The sequence below is a fragment of the Lissotriton vulgaris genome, chromosome 10 (assembly GCF_964263255.1).
Source record: "Lissotriton vulgaris chromosome 10, aLisVul1.2, whole genome shotgun sequence".
In the NCBI taxonomy this organism is placed as follows: Eukaryota; Metazoa; Chordata; class Amphibia; order Caudata; family Salamandridae; genus Lissotriton; species Lissotriton vulgaris.
This window is the reverse complement of record NC_141698.1, coordinates 201,860,548-201,883,642: the sequence shown is the minus strand read 5'-3', so window position 1 is coordinate 201,883,642 and position 23,095 is coordinate 201,860,548. Positions and strand designations below refer to the sequence as shown.

The window sequence follows — 23,095 nt, the reverse complement described above, 5'->3', positions numbered from 1 at the left end:
ACCACTGCCTGCCCCATAAAAATATTTTCCCCTGCATTTGCAAAGGGGAAGGGGTCCCCTCTTGAAGAGGGTGGTAAATTGCAAGTGTTTTGCGACCGCAATTGCGGTTGCAAAACATTCTTACATAGGGTAGTGAGTCGTGATTAGGAAGGGACGCCCTTGGAACGCCACTTCCTAATTGCAAGTTGCTAATCCTATTTAGCGAGTCGCAAATAATTTGCTCGCTAAATAGAGTTTGTACATGGTCCTGTAGGGTTTTCATGTGCAAACGGGTCACAAACCCGTTTGTGCATGCAAAAACGGGTGGTACATCTGGCCCAATCACTTTCCTTTAACACAGTTTTTTCAGCAAATTATTGTTGTGTTTTTTGAGGATATTCTGCATCTATCTTCTGTGAAAGCAACAACCACTGCCACAGGCCCTTGCCAAAAACAACCAATCACAATGATCACGTCTTTGGCCGTGCGCAGACATGGTTAATCGCAATGTATGTATGTACTGGATCAGAGCCCGAAAATTAATTTGAACACAAGAAGGGCGGCACAACCGGATACTTTTTAAGAAGCTTTTATTCGCACTTCACAACACCCCACCGACGCGTTTCAGCCTCACGACTTTTCTCACGGTCAGCAAGTCCTTTTTTAGTTTTCATTTATATACTGCCCCATGTTAGCCTTAAGGTGGCATTATGGGATACGTAGTTTATGAAATCATTTTTAAATGCCACCATAAGGCTAACATGGGGCAGTATAGAAATGAAAACTAAAAAAGGACTTGCTGAAGTATCCGGTTGTGCCGTCCTTCTTGTGTTCAAAAATATATATATAAATATATATATGGGGTGGTGGGAGGAACATGTCCTCAAAGTAACCCATAAACCATGGTGGGACGCATATATCGTCAAATATTGGCGGTATATAGATGATATTTTCATCATATGGCGTGGCAATATGATCGAAGCTGAAACATTTGTCAAGAACATCAATGACAACTGTCTGAACCTTCAATTTTCAGCAGATATTAGTAGGGATGTGGCCACATTCCTAGATGTGCATGTTAAAATTATTGAGGGTAAAATCACTACAGGGTTATTCAGGAAAACCACCTCAGGGAACACCATCCTCCATGCACACAGCTTCCATCCAGGACACACTATAGCTGCCATCCCATATGGTGAATTTTTAAGAATTCATCGATCATGCAGCACCACAGAAATAAGAGATTACCATCAGGAGGAATGTAGACGTCGTTTACTAGTCAGGGGCTATGATGATAAAAAACTGCTGTCTAGCATGGCAAAAGCCAATAGAATGGATAGACAAGTACTCTTAGACCCCCTTAGACCGAGAATCAATGTGACCCACTCTGAAGCACAGGATGGCAATACCATACGTTTAATAACGGGGTACAGCCGTCAAGCCAAAGCAATCACCAAACTCATTAAGCGTGAATGGCCCATTGTCCTGACTGACAACATCCTCAGAGACATCATGCCAGAATCCCCTACTGTCACCTTCAAGAGGGCATACTCTATGCGCAACAACCTAGTCAAAAACAGCCCGGAAACACCATCTGATAACTGGCTATCCCCACGTAAAGGCTTTTTTCGCTGCATAAGCTGCAGGGCATGTACATTCGGTGTGAACATGAAATCTTTCCCAACACCGTTTGATACGCAACCTATCATGCTCAAGTCTCATTACACTTGCCGCACTGAGCTAGCAGTTTACATATTACAATGCAGCTGTAACCTGATATATGTAGGGAGCACCAAAGGGGCAGTTTATTTACGCATCCTACAGCATTTACGGGCCATAGTAAATGCAGATCCCGCCTACCCAGTGGCTAGGCACTTTCAGTCTGTTCACAAACAAAACCTAAATCACTTGAAATATTTTGTGATAGATGCGATAATCCCCAATAAGAGAGGAGGTGACAACGAAAAACGCCTACGCCAACTGGAGTCAAAATATATAGTCATGCTCAACAGTAAACATCCTGGGGGTTTGAACACAGGGGAAGATCTGCGCAATTTCTTATAGGCCATTTCATACTTATGTTACCTATACGTATGTACCAGGTATAGGGCTTCAGTTAAAACGGTGAATGTTAATTTACATGGCTAAACTAGAATTTCAACATGAGTACATAGTTCTCAATGGATTTGTCCACATATACCACAATTTCTCTTATCTGTCAGTTGTTTTAGAAATGTCCAGTGTAGCCTGAATTAGATCAGAATATCAAAGCAATTGTTTATGAATAGCAACTTGGGCATATAGATCTTTTTTGAAACTGTTTAATTGCACATTTACACTTTAGCACTTTATTATTTCAAACGTACACCATCACGGCTCTCATGATATTTATATGAGAAGTACCGTTTTTAAGCCTTCACTTTTTAATTGGAGTGTCCAACTAGTAACACTTGACCATCCCTGCATATCTAATGACGAGTAGAGTAAACTTTGCGTTGACAAACACATCATTGGTTGATCACTGGGGAGCTCAATGGTTGGCTAATTCTTATATTATTGGCCACATTTCTGCAATCATCCCATGTGACAAAATCGAGTTCGAGGTATTTTACACATACATTCCATACCAGGTACCAAGGGGTACGGTTCAACTATGGAATCATATCTCGAATACGACTTATTATATCATCTGGTCTAATTTCCAGACAATTATTGCATACAATTAATTTTCTTATGAAAAAATGTGGATATATTCAGCTTTGTGTTTCCAAACGTATTTGTACGGACATTGCCCTCTCGTCTCAAATCAATATATGATAACATCATGTTTCATATATATAGTGCATCGAGTTGATTGACTAAACAAGATAATGAGATTATTTCCATGTTTTATATTCATATCACAAGGAGATACACAACATCAGCGCATTGTACATTCATAACTGTTACATTGTGCAGGCACTTATTAAATGTGTCGAATTTACATGTATCTGAGTAAGGTTTCACATAGTACGCCTATGTTTACTTGTGAAATGTGCCACAATGTTCTCCTTTTGCAAATATGTTAAGAACACTTGTTTTTTGATATGTTTCTATCTGATTATACTCGATGCATCTAAATCAATGCAATTTATTTATTGATGTATGTGATGGTCTGAGCACACATTTGTATCCCACCAAACACCATTACAAAATGGCGCCCACCATTTGGGGTTTGGTATGTGACTTTACATGTGAGTCCACCAACTATGTTTAGCTTTTGGTTTAGGCGCGAAATTCAAATGTGCACTAACTTTGTATATATGGTTGACCTCCGTTTCACTCGCTCATCAGTGAGCAAGGACGTAAGTCCGAAACGCGTCTGATGACTGGCGCCACCTTCACCATTTGATCGGTAATAAATCTTTCTGCAAAGAAGTCTGGCTTGCGGTGATTATTGAAGGAGTCTGTGTACGTGTGTGCTGGCTGACGGCTGCCGCCGGCAACGGGTTGGATTCTCTATATTATATATATATCCAGGCTCACTGCTCCAAAGTTCGGGGCACTCTTGCAGCGGGTGCTAGTCCGAGCGCGTCAGAGCTTTGCGCTTAAAATATGAAAGCTCTCTCCCTCCCGGTCCCGGGTGGAAATAAGGACAGCACACACGGGAATTCTCGTTGGTAGCAACTTTACTCGCACAGACGCGTTTCGGAAGCCACGCTTCCTTCCTCAATGTTTGTTACACCGCAATGCGCGATCAGGCGCCATTTTATTTCAAAATACACAAACAACTCACGTTGGTAAGCATAGAGAGGGGACTGACGCGTGAGCGCCATCTTGCTAGTGCATGTAATTCTTACAGTAGCATGACTGAGATTAAACAACACATTCATTTAGTGGTTGCGAATGTTAATAAACATTTGAAAAACCTCACATATTTACAACGAGGAATTTACAGCGTAATATTGCCGTGGATCGGCAAGTAACCCTCTCCTTAATACGGTGGGCAATGGACTGTGATCTCGCCGTGGATCGGCTTGTGGCAACACGGCTTGTGGCTTGCCACAAGCCGATCCACGGCGAGATCACAGTCCATTGCCCACCGTATTAAGGAGAGGGTTACTTGCCGATCCACGGCAATATTACGCTGTAAATTCCTCGTTGTAAATATGTGAGGTTTTTCAAATGTTTATTAACATTCGCAACCACTAAATGAATGTGTTGTTTAATCTCAGTCATGCTACTGTAAGAATTACATGCACTAGCAAGATGGCGCTCACGCGTCAGTCCCCTCTCTATGCTTACCAACGTGAGTTGTTTGTGTATTTTGAAATAAAATGGCGCCTGATCGCGCATTGCGGTGTAACAAACATTGAGGAAGGAAGCGTGGCTTCCGAAACGCGTCTGTGCGAGTAAAGTTGCTACCAACGAGAATTCCCGTGTGTGCTGTCCTTATTTCCACCCGGACCACAGGCAAGGATGCACTAAACAGCAAGATCACGGGTAAGAGTGATCACGGGTAAGAGGCCCTTATTGACGCAATGCTTACTGGGTTTTGTAGTGTGTGTCATCATTAGTCCACAGATGGATGCACGTTAATTATGAAGCTGCCATTGTTCAAAGCCCTTGGATGGGCCTCAGAATGTGTGCCCCTCATAAAGCCCATGGCAGCTTCATAATTAACGTGCATCCATCTGTGGTGAATCTTAAAACACTTTTTTCCCATGCAGTTTCCATAGGAAAAATTAGACAACGATACAGAAAAAAACAGCTGGGCATAATTACACCGAAAGCGTACCTTTTGTTATTTGGTTTAATTCAGTTCAGCTGTTTTAGAGAAATTAAGGTTAAAACTTTATAGATATATGTTGCTGTGTGACTTCCGCGTAACTCCTGCTGGAGAAAATGTCAAACGTGTGTCCTGATTGGCCAATCCTGCGGAACAATGGCAGGAACACTTGATGTGATTGGCAGCCGCAACATGAACAAACAATGTTGTGGTTGCCGTTTTAGGACTGAAGGACTCTGTCCCAGAATCCTGAGAAATACAACATTTTAAAAAATCCATCAGGGTTTAGGGTAGGGATACCCAGACCCCCAGCTGTGTCAGCTTGGAGGGTTCAAGAAGGACATCCCCTCAGGCACAAAAAAAAATGAGTCTGGTTTCTGTGGTCCTGCTGGACTCCGGCCGAAAGCAGTGCCCCCCACTGCAGTTCCTGGAAAAAAACTTTAAAAAAGAAAATGTGGGGTGTATTTCAGTGACCAGTAGGCCGCTCCTAAGTGATATTGTCTACCAGTAGGGGGCCGGTGCTGGGCATGTGGTCAACTCTGCACAGCACAATGTGAAGAGCAGGGGGTTGGGTGCATGGCCTGGAAGCAGGGCAGACCTTGTGACTATCCCCACCATTCACGGACACAAACATATCATAAGATATTACTTTATGTTAAAAAACAAAGAAATTCACTGAAAAAAACAAAGGTTTATATGTGAGGAAAGTAGTAAGAGTTTAATTTACATTAAAAAAAACAAAAATAATTAGCAAAAAAGCACTACAGTTTAAAATCCCCCCAAAACAATGATATTATCCAGTTTTACATAACTAACATGAGTATAACTTGTACTGCTGTGATGCACTGCTTATGACCTCACAAATTACATCCCTGATGACATCTGAAACCTATGGCGATGCAAGTTATACTTATGTGAGTTACGTATAACTGGTGAATTTCAGTGTTTTTTTAAAAAGGTAGTGCGTTTTCATTAAATTTCTACTTTTTTTAATGTACAAAAAAATCTTGCTACTTTTCTCACATTTAACTCCACTTCAACGTTTGTTTTTTACAGCGAATTTCTATATTTTTTAACGTAAAGTAATATTTTATTATGATACGTTTGCGCCCGTGCATGGTGGCGAGTTGGACGCAGGCCCTTGCCTGCGGCCAGGCCCTGCACGCCATCCCCCAACCGGTAGCCAATCCCCTCATTTGCCTTTGACTCTTCTGTGCGTGTAAACAGCCCAATATGCTACTATCTATCTAATCGAAGGGCCCAAGTAGAAGAGACCATCTTTCTCCAACAAGACAATGTCTTCAGTAACTTCCCATAAAGAAAAGTATTAAATGAAAAAGTGTCTGATACTTAAATGCCAACACCTTCAGCCACTGTCCATTTGAAATCAGTGGTGACTTCTTTAACACCAAAAAGTGTGTCAATCTCTACACTTATCTCTTCCGGTTGCTAAAAAGTAAAATGTTCTTCCAGACGAGGTTCATTCAGCCACACAATTCTGGTCTTTCGGTTGCAGACTCTTAGCCTTTCTATTTTTGTGTAGGACTGGAGGGCCATCAGTGTACAAAGACCACATATGTGGTAAACTGCGGTCACTCACGTTCTCTTACTCACCAACATGAGATCACAGTGAATCAAGTTTCTTGTACTCACTTTGTATATGTTAGCACTGTTTGCTATGTGGACACAATTCAGCATTTCATGTATGTTCTAGAACCGTGGTCCTCATAGTACGGCCCGCGGGCACCCAGCCACCCGGCAGGCCTTCCTTTGTGTCCCACGGACCTTGCAGGCAATGTACCGGTTTTTTAAAACAGAGTGTCAGTAAACACCAAAGAGGGACGCTCGATTGCAGATTCCCTATGTATGCTTCAGCGGCCCACTTCTGCGTTTACTGACCACCTCTATGAAATCATGCATGGCACTGGCGGCGAAAAGCAAAGGCCTTTTAAAAGTCAGCTGTTGCTCTTTCACAGATGATTTTTAGGGGGCCTTTTAGAAAACGTCCTGCTTCCTTTGCTGTCCACGACGTCACCGCCCGCAGCTGACTATGTCTGCAGCCTGCTCTCGCCAACGCCATTGAGACTGCAGCAGGGGGGCCTTTTTGGATATGGCCCAACTGCCTGTCAAGTATCACGCTTCACGTGTGACACTAACGCATTTCAGTGTGGTGTTCCGCATCACCGCACTGAAATACGTTGTCACGCATATAAATGCCACTGTGTCACTTTGCTGTACCAGTGCTGAAACTGGTTACCAGGCTGCTAGCACACGCACCGGCTCTGCTACTGAGCTCCCTATAGGGACTTGCCAGCAGGCTCAGTAAACAGTTAATAACTTTGAACACAGTGTGCTGCTTGCTACAATGTTACTTTTTGCCCTGCTGCCTCTGGTCTTAGAAATTCCCGTCCGCGCCGCGCCTGTTCGGAAGTGAGGTCAGATTCAGGAAGCGGCAGCCAGGGGGGCTCGACTCGAGTTGGGTGGTGTGCTGACTGCTGTCCCAGTGACATGGCATAATTAATGGCTGCTGCCTGCGCATATTTATTCCCGGGGCTTTGGACCGGACAGGACGGCAGTTTCAACACTCACATCATCATGGCAGTGCAGGGGTCGAGGCCTCTGGCGTTGCGGGAAGCTGCAGTGCTCACCGCCACCACTGCACCGAATTTGACACTCAGAGTAGACAGAGTGACATAGGACTCTGTGGGCTGCAACGTCGTGACTACCAGCCTGACAGTCAGACTACATAACAGAGAAGTAAGTACTTTGGTCAGGCAGCTGCTTTAACCTGAACATAATGCCAACTAAGAGGGTTATGTATTAATCTCAGGTACCCGCAATATAGAAAACGATTATTCATCATGGATTTATAAAATGTAAATTTTGATCGAATCCCTTCTTGAGTATCCACAGAGCATTGTGTATTTACCTGTGTTACAGTGCTGTTTACTTAAATCCTTTTTATGTCTCAATTTTCATCGCAATTTGATGCCTCTTATACTTTTGTGCCCACACTGAAAATCTATGCCTTGGAGACCACACAAGTTTGGATGCCACACAACGGAGATTTTGTCCGTAGCCACCTTCTTTGCAGAAATGAATTTACCTAGAGTTAATTTCAGTTCCACCTTATCCTTTACCCCTAAATGTTGCGTTGCTGGTTAGTGATTTTACTCAGTCTAAGAGCTCAGCTTGCTGCTTGCTTGTGGACGTTGCTACCTTTGTTTCATCTAGAAAAGTGCACCAAGGCACGTGGCATGATGTACAAAGGTCCTCAATGTTCTGATGTTGGTTGTGCGATGTATGCTCATCATCTTTATGTTACAGATTTGCATCAGAGACACACTCTTTGAGGGTTGACTATGAGTCTGGCTTGTATGTCCCGTGCTGCTTGATGTTTTTTAAAATATCTATTTTTTTCATTTTCCATTAACATTTGATAGGAACGATTTATACAAAAATTGTAAAGAAAAACTGGATAGTTACCGAAAGCCACGGTGACTCCATCCTTGTGCTTCATAAACATAAAGTCTCAGAGGCACCTGTGCTGTACCAGGCAGCTGCAGCCGATGTCTGCAGGTGTTAGTACTCTAAGGTGACACTGCAGGATGTTTTTAATATCAAATATCTAGATGGCCTTGGCCCCCAGTTACTTATTCCATATTTCTGCTGGAGTTCTTAGTGCACCAAGCAGAATGCTTGGCACACTGCAAATCACTTCAGTTTCATCCTAGACTATTGTTGGATGGATGAACTACCTATGACAACACTTCAGCTGCGGTCAGGGGGGGATGTGCTACAAATATCATTTCTAGACTGGATTACCTACAAATGAGTCATTCTGTCTGTATATTGTGTGTGTGATGTAAAGAGCTCTGACACCATGCACTGGCATGAGCAGCACTATAAAACACATGAACGGTTTGTGAGAAAGGGATTGAAAGATGTTAGAGTGCTTTACAAATTAAATAGATGATATAAGGCATATAAATAATACTACAAATGGTTTTGTGCCATTTAAGATAGACTAAGAGCATTAAAGTAGAAATTACAGCAGTCACAAATATTGAGTAACAACAAAGACATAGGTCAATTGCAGCAGTTTTAAGATCTTAAAGTTTTTCATTGCTCAAGTGGGTGCGATTTCTGATATTTATATGCTTTTCTGATCTTTATTGCTTGATTTTGCTCGCGAGAAAGTGTCACTCAGAGTGATTGAAATGTCACTCATAATTTCACTGAAATTATGAACATGTCACACATAAGCAATCTGAAACCTTGGCAGCTATGCGCTACTCTCCTCGCCACCTGAAGAACCGCTTAGTGCTTCTCCGAAAGTGTCTGCAGCCGGCTCTCGCCTGCACTCCGACACCACCAGGCCTGCAGCAGGGGGACTACCCAGATCGGCCCAGCCTGCTTCCCTCCTCGCTGCCTGCAGAACTGCTTAGTGGTCCATTAAAGGTAGGTTCCCAGGTTGCTTTATGCTTCTTTTTCCTTCCTTTTTTCACTGCTTTATCCTTCATTTCCCCTTCCTGTTTTCTGAGTGTTTTCTTTGCTTTCCCTCCCTTTCCACTGCTTTCCCCTTCCTACCTGTTTGTTTTCTGAGTGCTTTCTTTTTGCCTTTCCTTCTATTTTTACTGCTTTCTCCTTCTCTGTATTATCAAAATGTCCTCCTTGTACCATTGTAGTTACATCTGTTTTCGAAATGCGGCATTGTCTAGTAATGTTTTGAAAAGGTGGCAACATTTTTTGTCTCTAGCCCTGCCCCCACTGACCCCGCCCACAGTGGTGCAGCCGTCAGCCACAAAGCAGAGCATAATTTTTGCCCCCTAGAGAAAGTTTGTGAGTACCCATGTTCTAGAACAACATACAAAGAGATAATTTGTGCGAACATCACCCAAAAAGCATAGGCTTATGATGTAAGGGCTGGTGTTCCTGTACAAATTATTACAATATGAATACGGCTCCCGGTTTCCTTTTAGTACACATTTTTACAGATCAATACAGGCAGAGAAATATCCTTTTTTCTGTTTGTGTTTATTTTTAAATATGGAAAAATGAAGAGCAGGTCTTCTTTTCAAGGTTCTTAATACTGCCAATCATGACTTCCATGCCAATATATGTATATTCTGAGAGGCACGGTTGTTGACTCAAAGGGCAAGAGCCATATGTATCAACACATTTCCCATTGACACAGCAACCCTTATACATATAAGATCAAAGATTTACAAATTAAGCTTTAAACAAATGTGAATCTATTTGTACTACAATGCTTATGCCTTTATATGTGTATTAGGTATGAAAGATGCATTATATATTGCTTCTTACATCACTAAAACCCTTCAGGCATGCAAATGTGAATGTATCTTGATTGATTAAATAAATATACAAATGTACTAGTTGCTGCTTAAATTTTTCACAAAGCACAAGATAAATATGGATAGAAACACGTATATTGTGCAAACAAATATGGATAAATGCAGATGAAAGTGTCTATAATAAAATACAGTGAAACCAGGAGCCCTACAAATAAATTACAAAATGAGTTTTGACATTTAGGAAAGCCTAATAAACGCTGGAAAATTAGTTGATCCCAGACATTACTAACTGGATCCCCACCAAATAATTCTATTGCGAAATGTTATCGCTTATAACCTTTGTACGCGGCTGCTGCCAACCTGCAATCACTGTGCTCTCCGCACAACAAGAAAATCAAACAGGTGACTGACTGTAAACACTGACTCACATTCGGGAAACCAAACTCAGAAAGGGAAGGATACTGTTGGGTTTTCTGTTTCTGGCTCATTGAATTTGAATTCGTGATGATTTTCTTCAGGCCGTCGGCCCAGTGGTTGGCCTCTTCTTCAGAGCTGGCGACGAGATCCAGGTTTTTCCTTTGACCCTTGAAGATGATAGAAAAACACTGATTGCCCTTGATCTCCTGGGCAAATTTCTGCAGCCCTTCGGTTTGATGACCGGGTCGCACATCCTCAATGTCCTCAATGCAGACTGTGAAAACAGAGAAGGAACTCCAGTTAGGCGGCTATAGGTCTGACATTGTTATATTCAAATGATTTATCTAGTACAGTTTTCAAACAATGCTCAACACTCAAAGAAAATATGTTGCCACCTTCTCTGTTGGAATTCAGAAATATATTTTTTAAAATTCAAATGGAAGGCGATTCTTATGCGATTACATTTGCATAACAATAGTAGAATAAATATGCATCATTATGGGTGGAAACATGAATTACCAATGTGATTTATCAGTTTTTGGGAGATATCTTTGCACCATGGATTAACCGTTTTGAGATGTGTAATAGAAGACTCTGTAAAATGGTAACACTTTAGTTCAATAAGGAATAGTTTTGGGGTAGCTCTTGCTGGCCCTAGCAAGTCCTTTGGTACCCGGAGAGCTAGCCTTCCAACCACTGGTCTCATGGTTCAGGAATGAATGGCAGAAGCAGAAATGTCACCTAGTACCTATAGACTTTGAGTTTTCCACCTGCTCTTACTTTAGCCCCGCAGCAGGAAATCGAAGGCAACTGTGGATCTAAGGATGGGATAAGGTGTCAACCCTGTGAAGTCATCAAGGGTCCCAGAGTATGTGATGTCACTTCCTCTTCTTTTTGGCTTAACCTTTTTTCACCAGAACGTTAGACGTAGCAAATTAGTCAGGTGCTTTTACAATAGCTTTCGGTAAAAGGCGGAGCAGGATCATGAAAAAAAAAGAGTTGGCCAGATTCCCGACCTGATATCCATATAAATCAGTGGCAAATAAATCAATTTAATGTATTTGAGTCAGTATAAACATGTACAGGATATTCCTTAAATCATTAACCACCGAAAGGCGAGGCGGGTGTGACCACAGGCAAAGGTTTATGGCTCAAAGTCAGCAGTAGTATAAAACCAGCGAGGCTGTATTGCTGTTAGCACAACCACACATCTACAAAACTGTTTTATAATTAAAGCTCAACAGGTGAGTATGGCAAAAACAGGAACTGAGTAGCAGAAACGACCATTAACCAAACATCGTTTAAGTAGGTAAACTGTATATAGAGAAGGGGAGAATAAAAGTTGAGTTTAGTGTATAATCATTTTTGTCATACAAAGGACCTAGCTACTGATTTTAAGATTTTTCTTGGGTAGAACAAAAACAGGGGGAAACTGATAACAATGAAACAGGATACTTCGAAAGAAAATGAGGCAGGAGAGGGAAAAGCTGACACAGGAAATGTGAAGCAGACTCATGCGGATCAGAATAACAACGATTCTGGGCAAATCACTTAATCTCCCTGAGCCTAACAAAAATGCGTATGTCCTCATGTAACGCAACTGGTGCTATGTAAAGCGCTCTGTTACCCGATAACTTCAGGTCAAGTTCGCACTATATAACACTCCGTAAATAAAGAAATAAATAAAAGGGAAAAAAAAGTCTCTGAAGCACAGCCTGTTGCAAATGCAACCACATTCACAGATCGGTCCTGGGTAGGAAAAATGTGCTTCTCCTACAGAAGATTAGTCCAGTGTCATCATTTCAATCAATCAATCATATAATTTATAAAGCGCACTACTTACCCGTGAGGGTCTCAAAGCGCTGGGGGGTGGGTGGCGGGGTGCTGCTACTGCTCGAAAAGCCAGGTCTTGAGGAGTCTTCTGAAGGTCAGCAGGTCTTGGGTCTGTCGCACGTGGGTGGGGAGGGTGTTCCAGGTCTTGGCGGCGAGGTGGGAGAATGATCTGCCGCCGAAGGTCGCTCTTTCCGGATGCGGGTGACTGTGGCGAGGGCGGCGGAGCTGGCGGGTGGGGGTGTAGAAGCTGAGTCGTCTGTTGAGGTACGTTGGTCCGGTTGTAGAGTGCCTTGTGTGCGTGGGTGAGGAGCTTGAAAGTTATCCTCTTGTTGACGGGGAGCCAGTGCATGTCTCTCAAGTGGGGTGTGATGTGGCTGGGGCAAGGAATGTCGCGGATAATGCGTGCTGAGGCGTTCTGGATGCGTTGAAGCCGTCTCAGGAGTTTGGCAAGGCTCCTGCGTAGAGGGCATTTCCGTAGTCCAGCCTGCTGCTGATGAGGGCCTGGGTGACCGTTCTTCTCGTTTCAGTGGGGATCAATTTCTAGATCCTGCGGAGCATGCAGAGGGTGTTGAAACAGGAGGAAGAGACGGCGTTGACATGCTTAGTTATGGAGAGGGTGGAGTTGAGGATTACCCCTAGGTCATTTAAATCATTATCGCCTATGTTGTTGCCTATTTCGGGTAAGAAAGGCATATCCTAAATAGGGAGGACCTTCTGATGTACAGACATGGTGCTCCTGTGGAGGATGGGTAGTTATTTCAAAGATTTCCGAAGGCAGAGTCAGCTGAAGCCTTACCCTGAAAAACCTACGAGTCCATCACCTGAAACTGAGACGTTGAAAGTGCGGGTCTGGTGTAGCGAGAGCCATGCAGATTTATCAAAGGGCTCCCACACAGCTAAGCCATGGACAGTATGCTTTGTTTTGTCCATGTTTGGAAGAGAAGGAGCATGTGGAGCATGTAGTAGAACCAGACTAGTGACAAATAATGGGTGTTGAGTGGGAAAATGAGCTTGCAAGCGTAGAAATACTCACTGATGGTTGTGCCTAATACTTAGATGGAGCCTAGTTAGTCATGACCAAATATTAACCATAAACACAGATGGTTTAGAATTTATTAATGATATGGAAACACTTGGTTTTCTAAATCTAGTAAGTCTTCTACACAGGGCAGGTGTCACAATGTGGTAAGGTCCTCGATTGCATTGCAACGAAAAGGGACTAGTGATACCTTAGACTATGCTATCCAGTGATGTGTTTGAAGGTCTGGAGGGAGTGGCCAACCATGCCCTTACAAGACAATGAATGAGAAAAAAGGGACTATCTGTGGTCTCCGATTTTGCACTCGAAAGAGGGAGTAGGACTGCAGTGGGAAGTCGACTGCTGAGAGGAGATATCATTGTTTTGGAAAGTTACAGCAGGACTCTTGTCGCTGTAGTCTAGAGTACAGTTTCACAGGAAGGCCCAGCGATTGCCAATGTGTGGCCATCCCTTTTCCTTTGTTTATTGCGTCTTCTCCCTATAAGATTTGAGCCTGAAATTATAGATGAGCAACAGTGCAGTATGGGTAGAAGGATACCTTCATGCGGGGAACATGCCCAGCAAACGCACACTTTAAAGTGGGAAGGTCAGGGGCTACACCAAAGCAACGTGGCTGCCAGCAAGGCATTCAGAAGTCGATCGGCAGACCCTAAACATATCGGGGCCCAGCAGTCCTCAATTCTCAAAAGAATGAGGAGTTTTCCATCTGGTGTAGTGTAAATGGCCTGTGCAAACTTCAGGTGGGTGCCCAGTTGACCTTCCCTGGCATGAATGAGTCTTAATTGGTCACCCTGGGCTGGAAGAGGGGAGAGAGGAGAGTGAGAGAGACAGCGAGAGAGAAAGAGAGAGAAACAGAGAGAGGGGGAGATAGAGATAGAGAGAGAAATGCTATGTGTGTGTGGTGTGTTTATGCGTGTAATATTTTCAGGGATCCTATCCGACTCCATTAATAAGGCATATTACCCTTGTAACCAAATTGCAATTACAATTAATTTGCCTTTTTCATTTAAAATGTCTGGTGTTCAACTAGTTCCATATATGGCTTAGCTATACGTGGCTTAGAGACCGATTATGGTATCTGCTAGTACCACATTATCAAAAAAGATCATGAATACAAAATATATTAATACAACAAAATATAAAGGTTTTTTGGGTCCAGTCGTCGTCATCCAGAGGTCTGTTCAACTGTCACTCACATTTGGGGTTGAGTCTCCGCATCGGCTCAACATCCTGCGATTCTGGATACATCACTTAATCTCCCTGTGCCTACAAAAAAATGTGTAATCTGACCCAGTGTACGGGGTTGCCACCTGGCTGTTTTTCCCCAGCTTGGCCTGTATTTTTAAGTGCAGGTAGTAGAAATATCGGGAAAACCTGTATAATCTGGTATCTTTTCCCTTCTGAAACGTCAACATACATCAGCAACTGCATAAAGAAATCAGTTAAAAAGTATATGAGAGCTGCATAAACTATTTGAGAATGGTTACTAGCGCAAGCAGAAGATAACCTTGCTAATTCTGTGTGAATATTTCACCTACCACCTGCTGGCTGTTCAAAAACAGCAAAACGTAAAAAGGACTAGTAAAAAAGGTATCAACTCCACTTGTGCAATGTACTCTGGTGCTCATGTAAAGTGGTCTAATGCCCTTGGCCAAGCTCGCGGCAAATACATTTGCTAAATAAATAAATACGAATAAGATCTGTTTCCGTTGATGAGCGCCTGAAATAATGTGCCCAGCCGTCGTGCCTGTTAACCAGCAGCGTACTGCTGATAACACTGCACGACTCGGCGCTGCTGCGTGCGTCGAAGCATGACATACACCTGAACGCAAGCTGAGCCCCCCGTTACTCATGGAAAGCCACGCCCCCACCCTTTTCCCTTGTTACTAGTCTGAGTTTATTGCATTTGTTTTCAAGCAGCGCACCTTGAACTTCTCAGTCAGATGACTGCTTTATTGAGTCTGCTGCTCCTTTATAGTGTTTCACTGGATGTTTAGATTTGGCTTTCAGGGGGTCACGCCCAGTACTCCAAACCCTTCTCTGCTTTTATTTCGCAGTGCCAACCAGTTGTCCAATTCTACACTTTTTTTGGGGGGGGGGGGAGGGGTATATAGCTTGAACAAGAGCGCTTTACATTAACACCAATTGAGTTACAGGCAGACACATTCATTTTCGTTAGGCACAGGGAGATTAAAGGCCAGATGTACAACCATTTTTGCATGCGTAAACGGGTTTGCAAACCCGTTTGCGTATGTAAAAACAGTATGGGGAATGTACAAACCCTATTTTGCGACCCGCAAAATAGGGTTTTGCGATTCGTTATTAGGAAGGGGTGTTCCCTTCCTAATAGCGAGCGGTAGCCCTATGTAAGAATGTTTTGCGTCTACAATTGCGGGCGCAAAACACTCGTAAATTACCACCCTCTTCAAGAGGGTGGTAATGCACTTGCAAAAGGGAAGGGGTCCCCAGGGGACCCCCTTCCCCTTTGCAAATGCATGGAAAAATATTTTTTAAGGTCAGGCAGTGGTCCCAGGGACCACTGCCTGCCCTTAGAGAATGAAACTAAAACATTTCACTTTTTCTTTTTAAATGCACTCCGTTTTCCTTTAACCCCTTCGCCGCTGGCGGGATTCCCCCGCTGCGCTGGGGGGGGGCAGGGGGCGCGTACAGCGCCCCCATGCTCATGACGAGGTCAGCTCGTCATGAGCCACGGCGCTCCATTGCTGAGCTCGTCATGTCCGCGTCCGTTTTAATGGAACGCTCAGCACAGCGGGGGAATTAGCCCCGCGTGAGAGCGTTCCATCTTACGGTCATGATGAGCTGAGCTCGTCATGAGCACCGGAGCGCCGTGGCTCATGACGACCCCGGTCGCGCCCCCAACTGCGTCCAAGCCGCTCCTGGACACACCCATGGACCGTTCTCCTGCTTCTCCTGCAAATTTAGCGGCACCGACAACATCTCCGCTACGACCACAACACAGATCCCCGACCCCAACCACCTAGAATGCATCCTTCTCAACACCCGCTCGGTCCACAGGCACGCCATTGACCTTTGGAACCTACTAGACACCATCTCTCCTGATGTCGCCTTCCTAACGGAAACATGGATGAACGCTTCCTCCGCCCCTGACATCGCCATCGCTATCCCTGATGACTATAAGATCACACGCAAGGACCGCACTGACCATACAGGAGGTGGAATCGCCATCGTCCATAAGAAAACAATCCGCATCTCAACCAGCTCTGATGCCAACCTCGCCAACTCCGAACACCTTCACTTCCAGATCCACATCGACCCCAAGACCACACTCAGAGGCACCCTCCTCTACAGACCACCAGGACCACGCGCAAAATTCAGTGAAGACATCACGGACTTCATCACCCCACACGCGCTCCCCTCCAAAGACTACATCCTTCTGGGAGACCTCAACTTCCACCTTGAAAAGTTCAACGACCGCAACACCGCCACCCTCTTGGACAACCTCGCCAACCTCGGACTTAAACAACTGGTCACTTCCCCCACCCACATCGCAGGTCACACTCTCGACCCCATCTTCACCTCCAGCAACCATGTCTCCTTCAGCCACACTACGGATCTCCTCTGGACTGACCACAGCTGCGTTCACTTCACCTACAACAAGCCGAAACCCACCATCCACCTCCAACCAACTCTACAAAGAAACTGGAACAAAATCACCACAGAACAGATCTCCACATCGCTCCTTCAAACCTCCCCAGCCCTCTCTTCTAACGCCAACGAAGCCGCCTCCAACCTCACCCTTTGGTTATCCAACACCGCCGACAACTTAGCACCACTGAAAAAAACGTCAACACAAACTTGGCATCAAGAAGGCCTCATGGTTCAACGACGACCTCAAGAAGTCCAAGAAACTGTGCCGCTCCCTTGAAAAGACCTGGAAAAAAGACCCATCCACCAGCAACAAGGACGCCTTCAAAAGCGCCATCCGTACTCACCACCAACTGATCCGAAAAGCCAAGAAAACAGCATTCAAAGATCGACTTGACAACAACGCCCACAACAGCAAGGAACTTTTCAACATCGTCAAGGAATTTTCCAACCCCTCGGCCAACTCCAACGACATCACCCCCTCTCAAACCCTCTGCGATTCCCTAGCCTCTTTTTTCCACAACAAGATTGCTGACATCCACAACAGCTTTGACAACCAACCCGGAAGCCAACCCACCCTACCATCAGCTGACCATCTTCCCCCCGTTAACACCCTCAACGCCTGGAACCCAATCTCCACTGAGGACACCATCCGCCTGATGAATTCCATCCACTCTGGATCCCCCACAGACCCATGTCCTCATCACATCTTCAACAAAGCAGACTCCGTCATAGCTCCGCACCTCCGAGACGTCATCAACTGCTCCTTCAACTCCGCTTCCTTCCCAGAAGACTGGAAACACGCTGAACTCACCGCCCTTCTGAAAAAACCAACAGCAGACCCCACCGAACTCAAAAACTACCGCCCCATCTCGCTTCTTCCATTCCCGGCCAAAGTCATCGAGAAAGCTGTCAACAACCAGCTCGCTACCTTCCTCGAAGCCAACAAATCACTCGACCCCTCACAATCTGGCTTCCGAGCCAAACACAGCACTGAGACCGCCCTCATCGCAGCAACAGACGACATTCGAACTCTACTGGACAATGGAGACACAGTCGCCCTCATCCTCCTCGACCTCTCTGCAGCCTTCGACACAGTCTGCCACAGCACCCTTTTACAACGCCTCAGAAACATTGGAATCCAAGGAAAGGCACTGGAATGGATCACCTCGTTCCTCACCGGAAGAACCCAGAGAGTCCGCCTCCCACCATTCAAGTCCGAGGCCTCTGAAATCATCTGCGGCGTACCACAAGGATCCTCACTCAGTCCCACCCTCTTCAACGTATACATGAGCCCCCTCGCGGCCATCGCCCGCCAACACAACCTCAACATCATCTCTTACGCGGATGACACTCAACTGATCCTATCTCTCACCAAGGACCCCAGCACCGCCAAAACTAACCTACACGAGGGAATGAAAGAAGTCGCAGAATGGATGAAACGAAGCCGTCTGAAACTGAACTCAGACAAAACAGAAGTCCTCATCTTAGGTAAATCCCCCTCTGCATGGGACGACTCTTGGTGGCCGGAAGCCCTCGGAAAAGCACCCATCCCGACAGACCACGCACGGAACCTAGGCGTCATCTTGGATTCTTCACTCTCAATGAACAGACAAGTCAGCGCCGTATCCTCTTCCTGCTTTAACATTCTTCGCATGCTCAGAAAAACATTTCGCTGGATCCCCTCCGAAACAAGGAAAACAGTCACCCACGCTCTGGTCACGAGCCGACTGGACTACGGAAACACCCTCTACGCAGGTACTACCGCAAAACTCCAGAAGAAACTACAACGAATCCAAAACGCCTCAGCCAGGCTCATATTAGACATCCCACGCAACGAACACATCTCTGGTCACCTTAAAGACCTCCACTGGCTACCCGTCAATAAGAGGATTACTTTCCGACTGCTTACCCACGCACACAAATCACTCTACGACATCGGACCAGAGTACCTCAACTCTCGACTGTCCTTTTATACCCCCTCCCGCCAACTTCGCTCTTCCAGCCAAGCCTTCGCCACTGTACCTCGCATCAACAAGACCACCATGGGAGGCAGATCCATCTCATACCTGGCTGCCAAAACATGGAACTCTCTCCCCGCTTACCTTCGCCTCACCCAGAATCACCTAGCGTTCAGAAAGCAGCTTAAAACGTGGATATTTGACAAATAATCCTCCTCCCCTTCCTAAGCGCCTTGAAACCCTCTGGGTATGTAGTGCGCTATATAAATGTTATGACTTGACTTGACTTGACTTGAGCACTCAAGAGGTTAAGGAAAACTGGCTGCTAAAAAAACTGCTTTATTTAAAAGCAGTCCCAGACATGGTGGTCTGCTGAGCCAAGCAGACCACCATACCTGGGAGGGCCTGCCATTGCCAGTGGGGTAGCAAATTGCGAGGCTCATTAATATTCATGAGGCTCTCAATTTGCGACCCTAGTGTGAAATACACTGTTGTACATTGGAAATAGCGCCTCACAAATTGCGAGTCGCAAAAAACTCGCAATTTGCAAGGCGCTATTTCCACGGTCGTACATCTGGCCCCAAGTGATTTGCCCAGGATCACAGAATGTTGAACGCCCCAGCTGAGATTCGAACCCAGCTTTCCAGCTTCAAAGTCGCCCGGTCTAGCCGTTAGGCCACATCCTCTACCCCAAATGCTGATGGGTATCAATACAGGAAGGAAACCGAAGCCATGTCAGTATCCAAAGCGAGTAACCTCATGGTACTGATGGACCACAAAGAATCCTCGCGCAACCGATCTCAGCCAGTCATGACGTCATGTACCTTTCACCTGATACTTCTCAGATCGACCGCTCCACGTTTTGCCGCAATTACAAAGTAACCCTTGCTCGTGCCATCAGTCTTTCGCATTTTCCTGTCATCTACTAGCCAACTCCATTTCCAAGGAAAGCAACTGATTCCCGAGTGGCAGGGGGAAAACATGTCACTGAAACGCAAAATCCACCTGCGAAAAATGTTCGCTTATGGAATTAATGCACCAAGTTTTCACAAATGTACTCTGCCCACCCGAATAGTGCGAATTTTGCATGACATTTAAATCCTTTCCCATAGACCAACAAAAAAACCTAGATTAAGGAAACCACACCAGGAAAGAGATGCTTCAGAGTGGAGGGACTTCTTTTGTGGAAGTAGAAGGATGAAGAGACAAGCCTGCCAACCCAGATAATAGTGAAGAAGTGCAGACAGAGCAGGCAGCAGACAATTCAGGACTCTAGACCTAATTATAAGTGGGCCGGTGAGGAGTAACAGGTGATGAAAAATGTGTATTTTCTGCTGGAAGGGTCAGATCATACAAAACTTTGTGTCCAAAAGATTTTCTGCAGTGAAAGGAGGGGGAGCAAGTTGGCTGTAATTTACTTTGGGAACCTTTGCACATGTTTCAGTCTTAAATCAGACATTTGCTGCCATTTTCCCCTTTTATATCGGTCCTTTGATAGCACAGCTGCCACACAGACCAATTGCTAACAATATGGTTTGGGTGAGCTTTGGGTTTGCCAATTTGAACCACTAACTTTTTTTGTTCAGGCATTTTCTGCTACCGGCTTCAGGCTTTGTCCATCGTGTCTTAGTAAAGTCAAGTGGAGTTGGCTGTTTGGATGTATCCTTTCACCACTCCTTAAATGCTTGCAATGAACTGAATGAGCAACTACTTTTCAGCTGCTCGATTCTCTCCTGCTGGTTTCCTCGCTGTGTTTCGGTCTGCATGCATTTTAACAACCGAGACTGCAGATTGTGTGATAATAAATACGAATCTCTCAAACATATTTTCTGCACATGCACAAAGTTATTAAAAGAAAGAAAGTGTCTCTTAAAAGAAATATTAAACATGAACATTCAAACAAGCTGAGCAGCAGTAATCACCTGGCTAGATGGGACCACAATCGCCCTAGTCTACAGGGGGGGGGGGGGGGGTAAAATGTTTAAATCTGTATTTAAAGGAAATAGGTCAAATCCTGCGGAATTCCAAACATATTCTTAGAATTAATGGAAAACTACAAAAACGTGTAAAGTAAACAAGTGGTCTTATACACAGTTTTCATTATGATATCTTTTTTTCAATTTTAAAAGAAATTTTACTTAAGGTCCATAGAATGTAGAACTAGGATTAATTCTTTTAAAATTCTATTCAGTTTTTTTATTAGGATTCCACTGCACTGTAAAACATGTTGCTTGGTGTAATAGTTTTACGAAAGACCGAACACTTGAATAAATAAAGTAACGTAAAGCATTTTAACTTCAAACCCAGACCTACTGGTTTCGCCAATGCTTGTTTAAAAAACTATAGCTAACACTAGGTCTGGCTAACAACTGCACACTCAAACCACACGTAACAAAATGTCATCTATCAAGGTATAATTGCATTATAAATCCGTTACCTAAACAACATATGATAATTCACCCATCGGCTTTACGAATAATTTATTTTCCAACAAGGGACAAACCCTAAACCAGAAAAAAAACAGACGCAGCCTCTAATCCGGCATCAGCCAGATAGCAGACAGACTACACGAGGAGTGACTGACAGTAAAGCTGTAATCAAATTTAGAGAATCAATCTTTTGTAGTGTACGTACCACTGATAACGTCTGGTTACCTATAACCATATTTGTCAGAAATACACATTCATATGAATTTGACCACAAGGATATAATTAGAGCTAGGAAAACAGGAAAAGAAATGGAGAACAAACCTCCAGGATGACCTCAACCTACATAAACAGTCTGCTCTAAATGCAGATCCCTCATAGTCACAGCCAAAGACTCTTAAGACAAGGCTACCATCAGAGAGGTAAATAATAGAAGCAAAGCCTTCTTGAAGGATGTCAAACACTGCACCAGTTCTCTCCCAGAACCAACAGTGTCTGCTTCATTCGGCAAAAGCAGCACAATCAACTTCTTCTTCAACGAGAAGATTGACAAGTTCAAGAACAAAGTCATTACCACTTCCATTGCCCCCTCACTCACTGATTTCTCAAATATTCTGAACTAGCTTAACGCAACCTCCTACAAAGAGAACACCTTTCCTTCTTCGGTTAACAATTAATTCCAAGAAGAGGCCCCGAAACCCCTTCATCGTATTGCCAAAGCCTCCTTAAACCAAGCATCATTCCCTGGACGCCCTCCTCAAGCCTGTTTAGATCCTCTCCTGCTACAGGACCCACACCCACCTCTGGACCCAGCTGACCTCCACAGCTTCCATCTCATCTTCCATTCATATGAGAGATCAAGGAGAAAGGAGTCACCACCCATGTACACATGTACACCAGCAAGAATAATCTTCTACAGCAGTGGTCTTTGACGTGTGGTCCAGGGACCCCTGGGGGTCTGCGAATCCTACTCATGGGGCCGGTGACTGCTTGGAAAATGGATTATTTTGGCAGATTAATAAAGTGAATACAAAGAAGCTAAATTGCAAATGTTTAAATGTGAAGGGGTTTGAAATTGGAGGGTAATAATGAGGGGTCTGTTTCACAAAAAGTAAACTTACACTTTTGTGTAAGTTTACTTTTTTTTGGTGTTGACAAACTGCGAGTTAATAGTTAGTTGACAACTGAGGAGACTCCTCAGTTGGGGCGAAGAACCCTGCACAAAAAAAGATAGGTCTGTCAACCCAACCAGGGGTCTACACAGTTGTTAAGTCTTACACTCCTGTCTACCTTTTCACAGTATACGATGGACAATCTTCAAAAAGTAGGAGATGAAAGAAAGGCTACACCAGGGTTTCCTAAGCTCAGTCCACAGAGGATGGAACTGCACCCAGGAAAAGACTTAACCGTGTACTGTTATCTATCAGAAAAGATTTAAATACAAATCTATTCTGAAGACTTCTTCAGCACATCTTCAAGACCAGCGTAGTCAAAACTTCATCTACAGCATTACTCTTCCCAGAATCGGCGGTATCAATTATCATAAGTATTAGTTGCTAATACTTATATATCTTTGATTATAATGGTCAGTAATGTGTTACACTGCCCACGTGGGTAGAATTGTGCTAGACAAATTACACAATTCGCTAAATATTCGTAGCCTCCCCACTAATCATGGCCCCACAGGGCCGCTCCTTTTTATAGTTAACCGCCGGACCTCCACACGC

The 23,095-nt window shown here is 44.4% G+C and overlaps 1 protein-coding gene across 2 annotated transcripts in view; it reads right to left on the bottom strand.

The window, feature by feature from the left end:
• PLCD1 (phospholipase C delta 1) overlaps positions 1-23,095 on the bottom strand; it is a 300,096-nt gene that overhangs the window by 116,621 nt on the left and 160,380 nt on the right. For both annotated transcript variants that reach the window (XM_086940887.1, XM_086940886.1), the window contains exon 3: positions 10,528-10,756. In XM_086940887.1, coding sequence (XP_086797013.1) covers positions 10,528-10,756 — 229 coding nt within the window. The remainder of the gene's footprint in view (positions 1-10,527; positions 10,757-23,095) is intronic.